The sequence below is a fragment of the Coturnix japonica genome, chromosome 3 (assembly GCF_054131305.1).
Source record: "Coturnix japonica strain WE chromosome 3, WE-NBRP24, whole genome shotgun sequence".
NCBI classification, from domain to species: domain Eukaryota; kingdom Metazoa; phylum Chordata; class Aves; order Galliformes; family Phasianidae; genus Coturnix; species Coturnix japonica.
In genome coordinates this window covers 64,378,430-64,398,654 of record NC_140665.1, presented here as the reverse complement: position 1 = coordinate 64,398,654, position 20,225 = coordinate 64,378,430, and the positions used below count along the sequence as shown (strand labels likewise).

At 44.1% G+C, this 20,225-nt stretch overlaps 1 protein-coding gene across 2 annotated transcripts in view; it reads left to right on the top strand.

The window, feature by feature from the left end:
- SOBP (sine oculis binding protein homolog) overlaps nt 1-18,367 on the top strand; it is a 99,474-nt gene extending 81,107 nt beyond the window's left edge. For both annotated transcript variants that reach the window (XM_015858744.3, XM_015858745.3), the window contains 2 exons: nt 4,154-6,108; nt 16,363-18,367. In XM_015858744.3, the coding sequence (XP_015714230.1) occupies nt 4,154-6,106 (1,953 nt within the window). In that variant the 3' untranslated portion in view covers nt 6,107-6,108; nt 16,363-18,367. The remainder of the gene's footprint in view (nt 1-4,153; nt 6,109-16,362) is intronic.
- The last annotated feature ends 1,858 nt before the right edge of the window (nt 18,368-20,225 follow it).

Sequence of the window (20,225 nt, the reverse complement as noted above, 5' to 3'; positions counted from 1 at the left end):
ACCCTTATCTCATTACCGATCTTTCTGTCATTCAGGTTTTGTGCTCTGACATTCGCGGTGTGCAGTGCGCTTGCCCAGTGATGCTGTGAGCATTCCCCAAGGGAGAAGAGATGTGTAGGGGATCTGTTAGCACCTTGCGAGCCCAGATCCTTACTTACTGATATCTTCAGTGCTCTATATCCCTTGTCAGTCACAGTGCTGAGGATTTCACTTTTTGCATAGGAATGTACAAAATGGTCACTTTATCTGTATTAGAAAAGGTCTGAAATTCATAATTTCAGCGTGTATTTTCTTCCCTTGGATCTCGTATGTTAACTTCTGCGGTTCTTCTGGAAATCTCTTATCCACATGTCCATTCCCATGGTGGCCAGTGACCAAGCTCTCACTGGCCCCAGGTGTTAAGCATAACCCCAAAGCCAGCTGAGTGCAATAAAGAGAGGTGTTTCCATAGTTTTCCTGGGCACTGGGTCAGACCCGATAGCTGTGACCCCCCCCCCGCCATAAACTCTCCTGGTTAACCCTGCTGTAGGGGAGCATTGCCAAATGGCTCCACACTCACAGCCCCTTTACACCAGCTTAGCTTCCCTTGCCATTATACAGTGGACAGGAAAGGTAAGGCAGAAAAAGGAAGCAAAAAGAATAGGTGAGTAGAGAGGATCTGAACGCTTACAAAGACAGATGATGCTCTATATGGGATGCGAGCACTTAAAAAAAATAAGACATTTGCTGTGTATTTTATAGATAAAATGTTATTGTATTGAACTGAAAGATATATGTTTCACCTATCACATCTGAACTAATCAGCGTAGGCTTTTAGAAGAAGTCTGTAATTACTCTGAGCATGTCATTAGTTAGATGTAAAATGAATGATATTGCTCCATTTTATTACCTCCAGTGATACAGCCATTTGTATCATAAATTCATTGACCTCATCTTAAATGATCAATCCTGTAAGACAGACTCGATTCATTAATTCTTAAGTGACATTTTTTTCTCCACCAGTCATTTCCTCCTCATCGTAGGGACTGTTTTTCTGCATTTTAGTGTGCTATTCTAAGGTGTCCTGTCACCTGCATACAGCATGCACATCTTATACGAGTGTCTTAAATAAGCCACGTAGAGTGACTGCCTATATAGATAAATAGAAACACAGTGATGAAACACATAGATGTGGCAGATACACATCTCTCACTGATGTTAACTTCAGCGCTTTGGGATGCTGCATAAAATCAAGGAGATAATTATGAGATATTTGGTCCATCCAGGGTGTTCAGAGGAACACAGTTGTTGCCTTTAATTTCTGTGGCTTTCATTGATTGAATCTAGTGATAAAATACACAGAATGGTCTGTGATCAATGCATGAGGGAGGCAGGCAGACTTCAGATTTTCTTGTACCTTGGTGAATTACTGAAAACAGGAAAAATCAGTAGAGAATTTCTAAGCAGGATTTCTAAATGTTTTACCCAAGAAGAGAAAATATTTGTTTAGCTGCAAGTGACATAGGGGTCCACTCGGGATAAACAAATCAATGCAGCAATAAAACAGGAGAGTATTTCAGTGAACTGATCAACTGCTGACTAATAAAATTAAATGATTAGGAGAAATGTCACAAGTGGTTTGGGTTTGGTTTTGATTTTGCTGTATTCTTCTTTTGGACTGTTTAATTGAAGGCACCAATGAAGGCTCTTCCTGGGGTGGTAAGAGGGCTGTATCTTCCCTTGTATTTCTCAGGTGCTTCTTTGGCACCAGCTGTACAAGTTGAGAATTGGTTTCCTTTCTTTTTCCTGAGGGAAGGTGAAGCCTTGGCTGCAGAGTGCTTTATGTCCTGATTCCATACGTGCAAAATAGATAGATAGAGTTTTTTACTGTAGGAGTGAGTTTTGCATCAAAAATGGCTTTAAGGTAAATCCATCAGCATCACCGAGGCAAACAGCACTTTATTAACTCACAGCATAGACTCACAGATTCCTCTTTTGTCAGCTCGGATGGCTGTGGCAAGCCAAAAAAATTCAGGAGGTCAATTACAAGGTGTTTCCATCCACCTGGGATGGGGTGGTGTTGATTTGCCAAGCGGGTGGCACAGTCCATCCAGTGCCAAATACCCGAGATGGTTCAGTGCCCATGGCCACGTGTTTGCAGCAAGGGGTTGCAAAGCCCCAGTGCTGGAGCCGAGGGAGAGATGGCGCCTTGCAAAGCCACGTAAAGCCTCATTTGTAACACACAGAGGGACATTCTTCCTTGTGTGGGTCATCATGGGGGGAACATGCCCACAGGAAGGCTGCAGAAGCACCATGGAATTAGATGCCCTGGGGTTTATCTCCCATTGTGCCTCATCCTTGTGCCCAACCTGGGCCCGGAATTGCTTTGCTTCAGCAGTGACTTCATAGCTGTTCCTCCAGCAATTATTCAGTTTGATTTAAAACCTGGGATAAAATCTTCCTGCTAGAGAAAAGGAGTGTGGGTGTGAATGGGGTGTGGAGGCAGGGAAGGAATCAAACAGCAACTAGACCGGGAAACCCAAATGTTGCAGAGCCAAAATCGGCGGTCTGATAGTGTGCTGGGGGTGTGTGTGCATGTGTGTATATATGTACGTATATATATATAAGATATATTACTGAAAACTCAAAAATGTCACCACTGTTTATATTACAAGAAAGCTGAGAGTTAAATGAGATGGGTAATCAGATGCCCGACATATGTTGTTTTGAATTGTTTATATGGCCAGTCGTTATTAAAATTAATTATCCTTTTAATGCAGACTTTTCACAATCATATTCCTTTTTTTTTTTGTTTGTTTTCATACAAAGGGTGCAGTCATTCAAAGCGGGCTCAAACTGCCTGTTTGGAAAAGGCAGAGCAAATGATACCCCAGTGTATTCTGACATGGTCATAGGCTCAGTGTGCGGATAGGAAGCACCGCGGATCTCTGCCGGTGGAGTATTTTGAGAGCTAATGTAAATGACAAGGAGGCTTTTTTTTTTTTAACTGTGTGTGTAAAATTCTGTCAAAAAAGTGAGGCACTGAAAATTCTGACATCTGTTTATCTGTTTATAGCTATGGCAAGATTACTCATATTAATTCTTGTTTAAAATGCCATATGAAGGAAAGGCATTTGTGCAAACAAGAGTCATATTTGAATTGTAGATCATGTCTTCACCATCTGTGAGAGCTGTTGGTGTTGCAAAATTAATGTGTTAATGAAATCACAATAATTTCTCTGAAGTAATGGATTCTGAAGCCTGGAATGACTATTTTTTGAACTTTGGTGCCTGATGGTTTGCAACTGAGAAAACCTTTCACAGCTTCATTAGTTCTGCAGCCTCACTTTAGAAAAAAAATTGGCTATAGCTTTACCACACCAGTAGTAACACGGAAAGGGATTAAATGGAAAGGAGGTGAATTTAAAAGAAAGAAAAGAAAAAGCCCACAGTACAAACTTTTTACTGTGGCCTTATCGCCAAGAAGGTTTAGCCAAAGTGACCACTATGCAAAAGGGGGCAAAGAGCTCAGAAACATCGTGAGTTAGGACTAACTTGAATGTCCCACAGATTTCCTGACTATTTCCAAGTTACTGTCTGAAATAATGGGCAGGGGATGAATGATGCTCTTGCTTTGTGATGCCACTTTAAAATACCACACCCTTTCCACCTTACTATTTAATACCATTAATAAAGTATAAAATATTACAGTTTATGATGTAGTGGCAATGGTTTACATTCATTTCCAGTGGCTTTCAGTGTCCTTTCCCTCTTGTTATATTTACCATCTAGTATTGCATTGGAGATGGTAACAGTGTGTTTAGTTTACCACTGACGAGTAATCACAGCCATGTTCATATGGGGCTTTTTTATGTATACATATGTGTGTTATAACAGTTTATGCCAGCTGAGGAATCTTCGCTGTGGCATGGCTATAAAATATGTGACGTACTGTATAAGACAGAATTGAGACCGTAATAGCCAGTAAAGGAAGCAGTATTCCATTCTCCAATATTTTGGGTGAAAAAATGTTAGTTTTCACAAACGTAACTTTTTTTTTTTAATGCTATAAAAATAATGCATTTAGAAAGCAACTGAAAAATGACTTTTAAAATAACACTATGAGGAGAAGATTGCTTTTCTTACCTGATTTGATTTTATTACTGTGTTGTAGGTATGTGACTGGTGTAAGCACATAAGACACACAAAAGAGTATCTGGATTTTGGGGACGGGGAAAGAAGGCTTCAGTTCTGCAGTGCAAAATGTCTCAATCAGTACAAAATGGACATTTTCTACAAAGAGACACAGGCCAATCTTCCAGCTGGACTGTGCAGTACATTACATCCTCCAGTCGAAAATAAAGCAGAAGGCACTGGAGTACAGCTGCTGACTCCAGATTCTTGGAATATACCGCTAGCAGATGCTCGGAGAAAAGCCCCATCCCCAGCGTCTGCAGCTGGCCAAATTCAAGGTCCTGGACCATCAGCCTCTACCACTGCCTCTCCGTCTGACACTGCCAACTGCTCTGTCACTAAAATCCCCACGCCAGTTCCCAAACCTATTCCCATCAGTGAGAATCCAAATATTCCGCCGGTTTCTGTCCAGCCACCTGCTAGCATTGTGCCTCCAATTGGTGTCCCACCTCGCAGTCCTCCCATGGTGATGACAAACCGTGGGCCAGTTCCGCTGCCCATATTCATGGAACAGCAAATTATGCAGCAAATCCGTCCGCCATTTATTCGTGGGCCGCCTCACCATGCTTCAAATCCTAACAGCCCTCTGTCAAATCCGATGATCCCTGGAATCGGTCCACCACCAGGTGGCCCCAGAAATATGGGTCCCACCTCCAGCCCCATGCACAGGCCAATGCTTTCCCCTCACATCCACCCCCCCACGACACCGACCATGCCTGGGAACCCTCCAGGCTTGCTGCCACCCCCTCCTCCTGGAGCCCCTTTGCCCAGTCTTCCCTTTCCCCCCGTCAGCATGATGCCAAATGGTCCTATGCCTATGCCACAGATGATGAACTTTGGGCTGCCATCCCTTGCCCCGCTGGTGCCACCCCCAACTCTACTAGTGCCATATCCTGTCATTGTCCCTTTGCCCGTCCCCATTCCCATCCCCATCCCTATCCCTCACATCAACGATTCCAAACCCCCCAGCGGTTTCTCCAGCAACGGTGAAAATTTCATTCCGAGTAACTCCAGCGAGACACCTGGAGCAAAGCCACCCAATAGCTCTTCGTCCCCTCGAGAGTCAAAGCAAGGATCGTCCAAACCCTCCGACTCTTCTCCGAGCTGCTCAGGCCAGTCCCTAAATCAAGCTCAAGTGCTTCAGGAGCACAGTAAAAATGAAGTTGTTGACTTGACTGTCAGACCTAGTAGTCCTGTGAACAGTAAATTTGGTTTCCCCAGTGTGCTACAGGGTCCGCAGGATGGTGTGATAGACCTAACGGTAGGCCACCGGTCTAGGCTGCACAATGTTATCCACAGGGCTCTACATGCCCAAGTGAAAGTCGAGCGTGAGCCTAACAGTGTTGTAAATTTGGCTTTTGGTAGCTCAGACAAAAGGAACTGCAGTGACTGCAGGGACAATTGCAGCCCCATTGACTCAAAGACATTACCATGTGGTGACGCAGCCCACTGCTGCCCTGTTTCCTTGGCCTCCGGCACACCGGGACTGGAAGCTGGAGCAGCCGTGTGCAATGTCATTGTGAATGGCACAAAGAGCACAGAGGGTTCCAAGAACCCAGAGCCACCCCAGGATCCGAAAAAGCTGCAGCCCCCAGAGGAGCTGGCGGTGAGCGAGCTGGAGTCTGTGAAGGAGAATAACTGCGCATCCAACTGCCACCTGGAGGGAGACACTGGCAAGAAGGCTGGGGAAGAGCCCCTTGCTGGAGGAGACAAGCAGGACCCCAACCTCAATAACCCGGCAGACGAGGACCATGCGTATGCTTTGCGGATGCTGCCCAAGACAGGTTGCGTGATCCAACCTGTGCCAAAACCAGCAGAAAAGACTGCTATCGCACCGTGTATTATGTCAACGCCAATCCTCAGCACAGGGCCAGAGGATCTGGAGCCACCATTGAAAAGGAGGTGTCTCCGAATTCGAAATCAGAATAAGTAAAGGTTTGTGTCATCACTACTGCCTTCTGTGTGAGTGGAACGGTTATTTGCAGGTGTGAGGTCAAATGTGGCTGTGGCCTTTCTAAAACAGAAAGACACAGATTCCAATTTATCAGCACTTTAAGAAAAGTATTGGTATTTATGTTTTAATATTGTTCTTTGTGTTGCACTGCATTTGTTCTTGTCAGTACTCCATCCGTCAGTAGCCTCATTACACTTTTGCTCACAGAACATTTTGTGATGGTGCTGGCTGTGTGTTGTGTATGTCAAATTCTGTGGTTTTCTGCCTAGGATATGGCTTAGGTCTGGGCCATTAATCTGCTTACTTATTCCAGCTGAGTTACCCAGCAACTCAAGCCTTCATGATGATGATTGAAATTGCCCTGCAGCATGGCATACAGCAGGATTACCCAGCTGCTTACAGTTAGCTTGGATCCAGTTGACTTACCAAATGGTCATCTCCAGCCATCTTGTTTTGGCCTGCCTCCAGACCGTATTCTCACTTCCAGCCAGGATGCTCTCCAGGGCTGAGTCTCTCTTGCTGAGCCCTCCTTCCTCGGGTGCTGGCACTTGGGGACTACCTGCTGTTGCACCTGCTCACTGTGGCTTAGCTTAAGGGGCACTCAATAGGTAGCATGCAGCTGTGGGTCTTGCCACGGGGCTTTCCTCTCTTAGCTGAGGCACTTGTCTTTGGCAGTTGAGATTTCCATCAGCCCTGCAGTTGCTATGGGTGTGTGGTCAATGGGAGAGCTGCAAAATGAGGCAGCAGTTTGGGTAAGTCCACCAACAGGTGGCTTGGCCAAGGTTTCTGCAAGAGAGGCAGAATCCTCCCCCACTCTTCACTACTTATTCCCAACTTACCGATCCCTCTGATAAAACAGCACCTTTATAAAGCTGTTAGCTTAATACGTGACTATTGCTTCAGACTTGTAAGCAAGAAACAAATGTAATTGCATTTGTTTAGATTCACAAGCATGGAGAATTTCTTTCAGGAAAAGGGAAAATGGTGGGTGTTAGTAGAAATCTGTTCAGCAGCAAAATACTGATGTTTTGCTGGATGTGGCTTGGGGAGATGCCAGATTTCGTTATAATCCATGGAATATTCTGTAGCCTCCAGTAAATCTGTGTCCCTGGTAGCACAAATAGTGACTGCAGCAGTGCAGTATGAACATTACCTTGAGCAGCTTGGCATCTACAGCTGTAGATAGTGCCTGTTGTGGAAACGGAGACATTGCAGTATCTCCCTGCTCCACCAGTGCGGGCTAATCGCACCATCAAAGAAACCACAGTGTAGCCAGGACTCCCTTGTATTTGTTACTCTCCCTGATTTGGATGGACTGTATGTCTGTATATTCTATTATTTGGTTATTTAAGCAGCAAGATCTTTTTTGTATAGCACAGTGTCCCGCCTTTGGAGCTTGAAAATTTGTTTCTGCATAAATGTACATATGCTTTTACTGAGGGGTGGAGACTGGATCAAATGAGAAGCCCACTGTTTGACTGAATCCCTTTTATTTAGTTTTAAGACAAGTGTGGTTAACACAACTCCTCCCACCTCAATCCACCTCTCCATCACTGTGCTTTATTTCAGTCCAGTGCTAAAAGACTTGTGACTTGTGTGCTGATGCTGTATTCTTACAGGCTGTTTCTTAGCATGCACTGACTTCCATGTGTGCATAGCTTGCCTGGACCACTCAGGCTGCATTAATACCACTTCTCTGAGGTCTCAGCAGTGGGAGGGGCTTTAGTGTCATTCAAAGCCTTTAAACTCAGGGAGAGTTCTGGCTTCACTGAGCTGTGTACTCTTACCTGTTGACATGATAATGCATGACATCGAGGATGGTGTTTGACAGAGGGATTGGGCAAATGGTACAGTCTGCACTGAAAAAAGAGATGCTTTTCCACTCGGTTATTGTTCTCAGCTGTTTATATTCTCTAAATGTCAATAGCTAGCACTTCGGTTATCCTCAGGAATAACCATTTTCCCATTCACCCAGTTTTACACAGTCCTTTGTCTCAGTGTAAGGACTACCTTACAGGAAGGTTCTTGGTTAGCCAGGCAAACCCAATCTGACCCTGTGTAGACATCAGTAATGAAGACACAGCTGATCTCATTGTCTGAACTCTCTTTTAAGCCAGACTAGAGAAAGAGGCGCTTCAAAGAGACAGTTGAGCTCATCCTGAATCCACAGTGCAGACAGCTGAGATGAATTGTGCCCTAGGAGCACCTATTTCTCTCTGCTGTGGAGGAAACTGAGGGTGACTGGCGCAGACCTCGACATCCCCATACTCACTGGAATTGAAGGGAGACAAAGCCCAGCCTAGTTGTCTGTCATGCCACTGCTGCTTCATGCAACAGCTTGGCATAGCACAGCAGTGGCTATTAGTCAAGCTGTGCTCGTCCCTCCTTTCTTCACAAAAAAAGAAAAGTAGCCTCTATGCAGACACATGAAACCAGGATCTTTGTGTGTTTCAAGGGAAAGAAGATACCCCAAATGCGCTGCAGAAATAAACAGTTTGATAACCATCTCATTCCAGTGGGTACCTCAGTGAAATGCGGGTGGGTTTTGAGTCTCTCAAGGCACGCACAAGTGATTTGTGTAGGCCCGATGATTGATTTGAGGTGAGGACTCTTCAGTTTCATGCAGAGCCCTCCTTTCACTAGCTCTGGTAATAATGAGTCCAGGGGGGGTGTGGGACCTATTTTTCTGTATTACGTATTTCTGGCCTTCAAGAAGCCTGTCTGCAAGGGCTGTGCAGGACTCAGAGCTTCTGTGTCCACACAGTGGGGGACAAATGTTGGGCTTCAAGCCCAGTGACAGTGATCGCTTCAAGCTTATGCCACAGCTTGGACCTCCACCACTCTCATGGTTTCTCTGCCCAGGCCTTGAGAAGGGTGGAGAGAAAAGCCTGCTCTATCAGCAACATGGTTGTGGGGAATATCAAACACCAGAGCCTCCCAGCCTGACAAAAACTCTAATAAAAACCCAAAAAGATTAGGTTCTGCACTACTAATTGTGCTGACTGGGGCCCTCAGCGTTTTTCATTGCACTGGTCACATTGACCTGAGAGAAGAAAATGTCCAGAGAGTTGTCTTTTTCTCTCTTGATCCCCTCGCCTGAACACATTGCCATAGTGTGCAGCTTTTCCTGGATTTTATTTCCCATCAAATTGTATGAAATGAAGGAAATTAGCCAAATATTTTTACGCTACAGTTCTGGACAGACAGATTGAATTCAAGTAATGGCAACGTGGACTCTCTATAAAGGAATCAATGTAAGCGTGACCTTTTCAGGCAAGTTGCCAAACTCCAGATTATTTAACGTACCAATTACTTGATTATTGAAAGTGCTAATCAGCAACATAATCCTTGATGTTAAAGTTTAGTCTCTGAATCAGGATGTGAACTGTCAAGCTGTTCTAGTTTGATGCAATTCAAAGAGGTGGTAAAAGATGTCCCAGTGCCAGAGTCCTACTATGATAGAGCACTGAAGCAAGGAAGACTGTTCAGTTCAGTTTTCTTGAGTTCGAGCAAAAATAGTTTTAAATTAGTGTTGCCTGCCTGCATTCTCTATGTGCAGGAGGGTTCAGCCTTAACCCCACAGTTCTGGTGTAGGATATGGTTTCCTAAGGAAAACTGAACTGAAAAGTCCAAAGACTGCTCGATTTTAACAGAATAGTACTGGTAGATTGAATGGAAAATGAAACAGCGCAGGCTAAACTCACATCTAACTTCTGTGTATGTGCATGTGTGTGTATGTTTGTTACTTGTCTTAAGTTGGGGGCAGAGGGGTAAAGAAAGGAAGGAGCTTTTCTGCTTGTATAAACAGAATTTCTCCCAGAAGTAATGGGGATAGTAGGAGTGTGGCCACCTACTGAACCAACTCATATGTCTTGGGGTCAGCATCTGATGAGTTATAAGCCCAAACTTCCGCTGTCTAGTCGATATATTGAGGTCATCCTTACATAGTAGTCATAAAAGTATACAATGAGCAGAATACTCCAGTTTAGGCTAGAAGTAATATATATTCCATTGTGAATTCCCATGCCCATAATGGTCCAGCACAAGATTTCCTTCTCTGGTCAAAATTCCTGAGGCAAGAGCCATAACTATTAACCTCCCTTTCTGTCCTAAGAATTTTTATAGCTAACCCATCATTGTAGCATCTATCTACCAGCATCATACCCTGCTCTTATTGCTCTGACCAGGCTAGAATTTGACCTTAAAGGTCTGCTTCAAAACAGATTTTGTATAGTTGTACACATTTTTATGCCAGTCAACTTTGTTGACAAGCTATTATGGGCCGGAGCCTTAGCTAATTTTAACTGGATATAGTTTTACTGGTGTTAAATTAATTTAAATCAGCTAAGTAATTGAACTAATACACTTAACACCTACTCTTATGGTTCAGAATTTTTCCTTCATCTGTCTTCTTATGAGCCTACAGAATATTTCCATTTACTCTAAGGGTGAGAGGAGAGACTGTTAACACCACATATCCTTAAACACATTTGGTTGAAAGTGATGTTTTGCCCTTGAGAGCTGCCTGGCTCAAGCAGTGTGATCTTACATTTAAAAATGGCCTGAGTAGCTTTTCAGGTATATGGAGTCAGAAAAAAGGGTTTCTCTAAAGAAAGGGAGAAAGGGAGGAAGGGAGGGAAGAAGGGAGGGAGGGAGGGAGGGAGGGAGGGAAGGAGGGACAGAGAGAGAGGGAGAGAGGGAGAGAGAGAGAGAGAGAGAGAGAAAGAGAAAGAGAAAGAGAAAGAGAAAGAGAAAGAGAAAGAGAAAGAGAAAGAGAAAAAGAGAGGGAGGGAGGGAGGGAGGGAGGGAGGGAGGGAGGGGGGAAGGAAGGAAGGAAGGAAGGAAGGAAGGAAGGAAGGAAGGAAGGAAGGAAGGAAGGAAGGAAGGAAGGAAGGAAGGAAGGAAGGAAGGAAGGAAGGAAGGAAGGAAGGAAGGAAGGAAGGAAGGAAGGAAGGAAGGAAGGAAGGAAGGAAGGAAGGAAGGAAGGAAGGAAGGAAGGAAGGAAGGAAGGAAGGAAGGAAGGAAGGAAGGAAGGAAGGAAGGAAGGAAGGAAGGAAGGAAGGAAGGAAGGAAGGAAGGAAGGAAGGAAGGAAGGAAGGAAGGAAGGAAGGAAGGAGGGAGGGAGGGAGGGAGGGAGGGAGGGAGGGAAAGAAAGAAAGAAAGAAAGAAAGAAAGAAAGAAAGAAAGAAAGAAAGAAAGAAAGAAAGAAAGAAAGAAAGAAAGAAAGAAAGAAAGAAAGAAAGAAAGAAAGAAAGAAAGAAAGAAAGAAAGAAAGAAAGAAAGAAAGAAAGAAAGAAAGAAAGAAAGAAAGAAAGAAAGAAAGAAAGAAAGAAAGAAAGAAAGAAAGAAGAGAAAGAGAAGGAAAGGAAGGGGAAAAAAGAGAAACAAAAATGAGGAGAAAGGAAAGAAATGAACAGAAAAAATAAAGGGTTCTCAAAATATTGAAGTATAAAATGACATACTTGCAGAGCTGCTTTCAGCTCCCACATCTTGCTGCTGGGATGTGGGAGCGATAGCTTCCATCTCGGTGGCAGTAAATAGTATGTTTGTGGTACAGTGCTGTAGATCAGTGTACATGCCTTGAAATCCTTTCAACAAGTGCTAGTTTCTCCTGATTTTCCTCCTGATTTTCCATAAAACCTCCCAGGGCATATGTTTTAAATAGAAAATCTGATTCCTGAACGCAGTTTAGAAAATAGCTACACCTTGTCTTTTGCAGAAAGTAGTCGGTATCTAGAATTCTTGGCAAATAAAACACAAGGACACATCTTCAGCCACCCATGTTCCCCTGACACAGCTCCATGTCATTCCCTCGGGCCTTGTCACTGTCACACGTAGCAGAGCTCAGCACTGCCCCTCCGCTGCCTGTGAGTGTGTAATAGGTGTAGGGAGAAGCTCAAGCTCTCCATCAGTGTGTTCTCATTCTGTTGAACTACCAAAGCCAGTGGTGCACATAAAATTTATGGGGAGAAAAGCACAGCTCATGGTTAAATACGGAGTGTACAACAACAAAGATCAGAGTTAAGCAGACAGCCATCCTTGTAAAAACATAATCAGAGCCAACTATTACCTTTTACAATTCAGAGGACAAGGTGTTAGACAGCACGTGCCTCATTGCCACTGAAATCTGATAAAGAGTTAAGCGCTCAAATGCCTTTGTGAAGCTTGACCCTGAGGCAACCATGGCCAACTTCCGAGCTGAGTGGTGAACTCTGAAGAGCTGTGAGGAGCTTGTAAACTGTTTCTCAGTGTTATGAGCAATACCTGAATGTGGGTCAGGAAGGAGCAAAACACTTTTGAAGGTGGCGGTTGCAAAAGAGCTGGACATAATCAAGCAGTGAATGACAGAGATGAAGAAAAAGAGAATTCCTGTTCAGAAATCTATGGGAGAATCAAGCAAAGCAGAAGCAAAGCTGTTTGTGCAAGATATCAGGAGGAAATCAAGGCTATGCCAAGCAAGATTTTCTGAAGCATTTTTTATGTTTCCAGATTACCTCCTGAGTCTCTTCCTGTCTAATTCTTAGGTTTCCTACAGCAAACCAGGGAAGTTCAGTACGCTGCTGGATGCCTCCACCAGTCAAGGCCTTACAGCTCAGTCTTACCTGAGCCGTAACCTTACCTTGTTCATACTTTTTAGATAAGAAGATGCATTTCACTCCTGGGATCAGGGACTGTGTTTGGAAGTACATGTGACCATCTCGTAAGAGATATGAATCAAACTCCAGCATTTTACAAAACCCTCACATATTCCACATTCTCTTCTGCCATGACAATTACAGTTAATTAAATGCCTGGGCTTGATCCTTTGAAGCAGTGTACACGCTTAGCTCTTGGAGCTTCTAATGAAAGCTGAAGGCTCTCGGCACATTACAGAATGAGGTTCTGTCTCTGACTTATTTGCATAGCTTTACTTCCCCAGACACAATTTTGGTATTTGAAAAGAATGGTGTTCCTGTACAACATGTGTCTCAATTTGTAACGATATCCTCTCTGCAGCTGGCTTGCTTTTCCTAGTGTTTCTGAAACATTACTGTCTTAAATTCAAGCCAACCTACAACAACAAATTATCCAGCGGCAAAGAGGCTGAGCTGTATTTGTTGAGAGGACATCCCCAGACTCTGCTGTGCTCCTTCTTCCAGCTCTGCTTTTGGACTTTCAGGCTGTGTAATGTAATTGGCTCCTATAGAAGCATACAACTCCAAAAAAAAAACCACACAACCACCAAAACAAAACAAAAACCAAACGGTGTTTTAGGGGTTGGGTAGTGCAGAATAAAACAAATATCAAGTTGCAGCTTCTCTGGAAAGATCTGCATCCCATCATTGGTCAACTGATATTTAAACCTAAGGTTAGAGCAATTTTCAGCTATTTATTTGGAGCCCACATGGTAAAATGCAAAACTTTGTGTCACTGTGATCTGCTGCCTGCTTACACTCCAAATACTTAGAAGCTTTCGTGAACCACCTTGTGCTGCCACTTCTAAGTTTCTTATCCAAAGGCAAAAAAAAATACCCTTCACCACAGGAATTCTGCAATTGAGAGATGCTTAAAGGCTAGCATAAATAAAAGGTACATGATGAGGTCACTGAAGATTTGAATTCTGACCCTAACTTCCAAAGTTCAATTAACATGCCAATTAGGTTTTATTTGAAGCAGTTCAGCAGTTATTGCTGGACCAGTTACTTTGGTGGTAAAGATATTGTTTCTGTTTTCTTGGGGATGGAGGGCACATAAAAAACAGGGAAAATCTGAGCAGCCTATTCCAGTGCTGTGTCACCATCAAAGTAAAACATCAAAGTAGTTTTTCCTCTTGTTCATATGGAACTTACGATGTTCCAGTTTGTGCCTGTTTCCTTTTGTTCTTTCTCTGGGCACAGTGACAGAACAAGAACAGCACAGAAAAGAGCACCACAGGAAAGAACCTGGCCCCATCTACCTGACAACCTCCCTTTAGATATTGATAAGCAAGTTCCTTGTCTTTCTTGAACTGGAGAGCCCAAAACTGTGTACTACTCCAGATGAGGCCTCATCAGGGCAGAGTAGTGGGCGAGGATCACCTCCCTCCACATACTCTGTGGTGTTCCACAGATGGCTGAGATTGGAAGTCCAGAGCTGTCATGGCATTTTCTGCTTTTCATGACTTGCCTACGTACCTCAAAATGCACCCAAATATGAATCAGAGCGAAAGCCCAGAGAATGTTGGTGCTGTGTGGCTGGGCAGAAAAGTGTAGCTGACATGGGTTTTGTCATTAGTTCAGAGTGAAAATGAAGGGCAGTTTAATTGAACTGCCTGAACACTTGTCCTACAAAAGGTTAAAAGAAGATAAACTTCTTTGAAATGGTGTAAAATTATGTTAAGAAAATATTTACAGAGGTCCTGGGGAAATTGCTGATATGATGGTCTCTCTATCTGCCCACCTTGGCTGGTGGATAGAGAGGTTCTTCTAGGCATGTGTTGGAGTACCTAAGGCAGCACCTGCTCTGCAGGAAGAGGACAAGGACACTCGAGGTGTGAAAATGGAAATCCAAGATGCTGCAGCCTGAGTTGCTGGTGACAGCTGTTATGCATAGGAAAATACAGACCTGATGATTAGAGGACATTCCAGTGGGAGGTAGAGCACAGGTTGTGTATCTGACTGAAAGTGAAGAAGGATCCATAGCTTGCAAGAACAGAGCAGAAAGAAAACACCACCCTCAGAATCAAGGGGTGGTGCAGAAGGAGCCACCTTGTTATCCCGTTTGTACTGAAGACCTCCCCTGACTCTTGCCGTATGGTGGCCTCCCTTCATGGGAAGATAAATCATCAAGAATTCAAAAGGGAAGGTTTTAATGAAGAAGCTTTAAGAATAGTTGAAAAAAAAAAAATAGAATAAACTACAGAACTATTACAAGTAACAGATGACTCCAGACTGTTTCCACGGCTGAGCTTGCTCCCATGCTGACTTTAGATGCACACTTGTGGTTTATTTTCAGAGCAGTTTCCCTGAGAAAAGAATTGTGATGCCTTTTCTCCAGGGCCGTGCATGTCCCAGATGAACCAGGCCTCCTCTAGCACATCAACATTCATTGTCCGGGTGAATTAACTGCTGTGCTAAATGATGAAAACTCTGCCATGCCAGCCCACATCAATGGCTGCCTTGCCCCTCCCCACCCAGCATCTATTTTTTCCTGAACAATATGATGCAAATCTGGAGACAGAAACATTCAGTGGAGCACAGAATGAGAGGGAAGCAGACATGAAAAAAAACCCTCTGTGAGTGCACACATGTCCAAAGCCAGGTCATGGCTGTCTGAGGAGTTAGGGCACAATAGGAGCGGCTATTCCCATCTGCTGGCACTGCCATGGCATTTGCCCAGCTCTCACCTACCTTGATGATATCCACATCCATACATGTGGACTTTCCACGTTACCCATCTGAACTGGGTCATCATTCAGTGGAGCTACTCTCCTTCCCTATGCTGTTCTCCTAAGAAGTCATTTGTTTTTGGGGGGAGATACAACTAGCTGATTGCATTGTGCTGGCCATGCGCGCTGGTGTTGGCACAAGGTGTAGAACATCTGACTGTGAAGTGGTAATGATCGGTACTTAATCTGTTTTTTATAAAACTTTGCATGCTGTGTCTGATATGGATTTTTATTCTGTCACTTGATTGCTACAAAAATGCATTCATCAAACACAATGACTGTCATGGGAACCAGTCACCGGGGAAGATGCTTCTCCAGCCTGTGCGCTGTTACATGGAGCCTATCTGCAGTGGGGGAAGATGAACTGGCTGCACAGAGCCAGCTGACTGCTCCGCAGAGAAAGCACTGAGAGCCAGGGAGCATCCTCATGTGCTCCTTCCCAAATCACTTCTCACTCTGCTGAGCCATTTGAGGCCAACTAATGAGGGATGGACAGTCATTTTCTTTGATGTATGTTAAAAAACAGACAAAACAATTGAAGTGCAGAGGGAGGTTTCATAGAGAGGATGTAGAATTTGTTTTCACTGCTTCACTTCTTAGTTAATCTCAGAGCAAGGCCGCAAGCCAAAAAGTGACAGAAAGCAGCCCTGTACTTTATGAAGAGTACTCAGGAAGTGGACGCATCCCAATTCTCAGTCTAGTTCTTGTCCTCAGCACTCTGCTCATATGGCTCTGGGCCCATCGCCCTGAAACCCAAATGTCTCCCCTTACCCTATATATAGTGGTCTGGGTGCTCAGGGAGTTAACGCCGTCTTTGTCTGCTTTGCAGGAATGCTCGCCGACAGGGTACCTTGCATGGAGAAAGGGAGCAGAGCAAACCACATCGCTCCACCGAACGACACCAGCTGGTCCGCTCACCACCCCTCTGGCTAAAAGTCAAACAAATAACGCAGCTTCCCGTCACGAAGTCCCTCCGAGGAAGCCTCAGTCCCACGGGTGCCTTTGACCCAGAAGACAGCACATCATGGACCCACACAGTGTGCTCAGCATTCCCGCGACCGCCCCTCTTCTCCTCCAAGGAACGCTTTCTCCTCTTGGTTTCTTGCTGTGGGGATTTTTCACCCTGGTTTCAAAAACCACATGGACCAACGTAGGTACTTTTTCCCTCCCCAACTTCAAAGTTCAGATATTTGAGACTGGACAGTGATATGGATTTTTTTTTTTCTTTTTTTTTTTTTCTTTTTTTTTTTTTCCTTCGAAAAACTGCTGTGGTTTTGCTGCTACACTAAGAATCGTGATTTGCATTGTATGGTTTTGGACCTATTCAAGTTTTGATGGGGGAAAGGGGTAATACTGGAGTAGCAACGCTTCAGAGTCATCTCTGTCCTACCCACGATGCACTTTTAAATGAAGAGGTAGAATATTTTATTGGCTAATATACTTTCCTTGTTATTTTTACAAAGGCCACCTTTATCCTTTCTAATGCCATATTTTCAGTGTTACACTTTTATGGCTTTTAATTTTTGATTTGACAGATGTAAGAAGCAGCATGAATAGTTTATACTGTGGTTTTTCAGAGACTGAATGCCAAGAGAACTCAGTAAATGTTTATTCTTCTCAGCTTTCTCTTTAAATTCCCCTAAATAGCGCCCCATTTGGGAACAGAGCAAGAGTGTTGAACTAAAGACCAAAATTCCCTCAAGGTGTAAAATAATCTGAGGGGAATATTTGCTGGGCGTCACGAAAGACTCGGATGAAATTTCAACCCTGATGGTTTTCAGTGATCCAGGAAGGCAGTGAGACAATCTCTCCATATGCATAGCCCTTTCATGATAATTAGAATGGTATGGACAAACCAATGAAAACAAGGGTAAAGTGAGAAAGATCCCTCATGATTCTGTTTCACTGTTTGCTTTCTCCTGTCATGGTTAAGAGAAATGTGCAATTCGATCCTCAATCAGTGGGTGGAGGATAACAGGGTAGAATTTACTTGTGTGCACTTGTACAGTCGTAGCCAAGAGTCCAAAAGTACACTAGAGCATGTTATACTGGCACTGAATTGGTAAGAGAGTCGTGGAGTATCCCATTCTGACAAATACAAACTGAAACGAAACAAAACAAAACAACGACAACAAAAAAATACATAAGAGAAAAAAAAACACTAAAAAAAATCAAAAAACAAGAAAAAAAATTTAAAAAAATCAGATCACCTTGTGATACAGTGTAACTGTTTACTAACTCGAATAAAGCAGTTGTTCACTCTCCAGTGTTCAGAGCACACCTTTTCTATAAGGCTGCTGAGGGGCAGTGAGAGCAGTTGGCAGAAGCGGGACTGACGGTGTTGGCGGTGCTGGGAATGAATGGGGTTTCTGAGTCAGCTGAGCCAGAGCCTTGTAGCGACGGTGCACTGTGAGCACTATGTATATACTGTATTTCTATATTTTCCTTTGTACAGATTCACTTAAGTCAAGCTACTGTTTTACAGGTGCTCCTTATTTATTAGAGCTGTGAAAGCTTGGAAAACACACCGGGCGAGCGAGCTCGCTTTTTAAAAAAAATAAAAAAAATACACACACACAAAAAAAAGACAAAAAAAAAAAAAAAAAAAAGAAGAAGAAAAAAAAGAAAAAAGGGCGGGGGGGGGAGGGGGGGATCCGACAGCTCCTGAGCCAAGGGAGAGAGCTCCAAGAGACAGCGATGAAACATCTTCAAGAGAGCAAGAACCTCAAGCACCCGCCGTGTGCTCCGCTTTCCTTCTGGGCTTGCAACACTTTTCTCTCTCCCTGACTGATGTCAGATTTATTAAAACAAAATAAATCTTCAAGAAAAAAAAATGCACTTAAATGTGCTGTTGTTTTATTATTATTATTATTATTGTTTTCTTTTTTTTTTTTTTTTTTTTAACATGCGGTTATTCTGTCCTCTACCTGCCTGGTCACTGCTGACCCAAAGGTCACTCTGAGGGTTGAGAAATGTGCATAAGTGATGGCACCTCTCCTGTGAAGAAAGGCTGAGCTTGTTCAGCCTGCAGCAGACCTCACTGCCACCTTCTAGTACCTGAAGGGAACTTACAGACAGGAGGGAGACCAACTTTTGACACGGTCTGTTAGCGATAGTAAAACAGGAATGGCATTAAACTAAAAGAGGGGAAATTCAGGTTAGATTTTAGGAAGAAATTTTTAAATTGGAGGGTGGCGAGGCACTGGCACAGCTGCCCATAGAAGCTGTGGTGCCCTATCCCTGGAGGCGCTCAAGGCCAGGTTGGATGGGCCCTGGGCAGATGAGCTGAGGGTGGCAGCCCTGCCCATGGCGGGGAGTGGGACTGGGTGGGCTTTGAGGTTCCTTCCAATCCAAGCCATTCAGTGATTCCAGGTGATCCTGGAGGCCATATCTATGTCCCTTCCATTTTTGCACCTACATATCTCAGCTTCTGCAGTATTCAAGGTGTGGGGAAAAGACCAAACATCTCACTCTGCACTAAGATTCAGGCCCTGAAATATACAGAAGAGCCCCGTATGGATGCTCTGACAGCAGCTTTGTTCCCTTCAAGGGGATATGTGTGAGCACAGTGTGCTCATGCCCATGCATTTGGGGCCTGTTCATGGGGTGTGCTCCATGTGTCTTTTGCAAGGATGTGCTTTTTCAGTGCATGAGCTCCTCCTGAAATCAAGCCTGGGCTGTTTGTAGAACCAAACTCCTCCCAAATGCCCCTAACTCTGCAACGGCAACATGCTTGAAGGCCCGGAGCTGTCTCACAGGAGGGTGTTCGCTTCCCAGCTCTTGGCCAGTGCTGCTGACAGAGGGAGCTGAAATGTCCGGTGAGCTTTGCAGCTTCTGACTTGATTTCATTAACCAGTCATGTAAGGAAAACAACAGCAGCAGAGGCGCGCTGCTTGGAAGGGCATGCAGAGCACAGCTCGTCTCGCTAGTAAACAGCTTGCTACATCTCTATTTATTCATCTGAACTTGGCTATAAAATGAAGGCCGCGTGTATTGATTTTGCTTTTGTCAGTGGTCCAGAATTGTTAGCACACATTTTTCACTCTTCTGAAAAACAACAGACTCTACAGAGAAATCTTCCTCTTCTGTGAGCCGCTTTTTCCACTAATGGAATCGGGACGGCAGAGGTGCAGAAAGTGATGGGGGCTGAAGCTGGTTTGGGGTTTTCCAAAGGATCACAAACTTACCTTAGCTTTCTAATGTTCCTGCATTATGCTTTTCTTCCTCCCCCCCAACCCCAGATTCGGAACACGAACAACTGACTGAGACAGTTGAATTGGTTCATTGTTTGCTATTTTAAAAATATCTACAGCTGCGTATCTGTGGAGAAATCTCCAAGCACACATAAACCTTCAGCGAAATGCAGACCAAATGGTATGATACATTATGCAAAAGAAACCTGCTCTGTTTTTGAGGCCAAATCCACCCCTTGCATAATGCCAACAAAATGAGTGGAATTACACAAAGGACGTAAGAAGGTCCTTTGCAATTAACAGGAACCCAGCAAAGGGCTGCAGAATGGCTCTCGCTCACCACTGACGTTATTTATTATGGACTAACTCACAATAACCAAGCCAAGCTCTTTCCCAGAGAACTGACCGTCAAGGAGGCAGATGAAGAAAATCCTGATGCACTGGGAGATGCATGGGAAGGTTCTGCCTGCAGCAACCATTGCACATGTGCTGTTGGGAG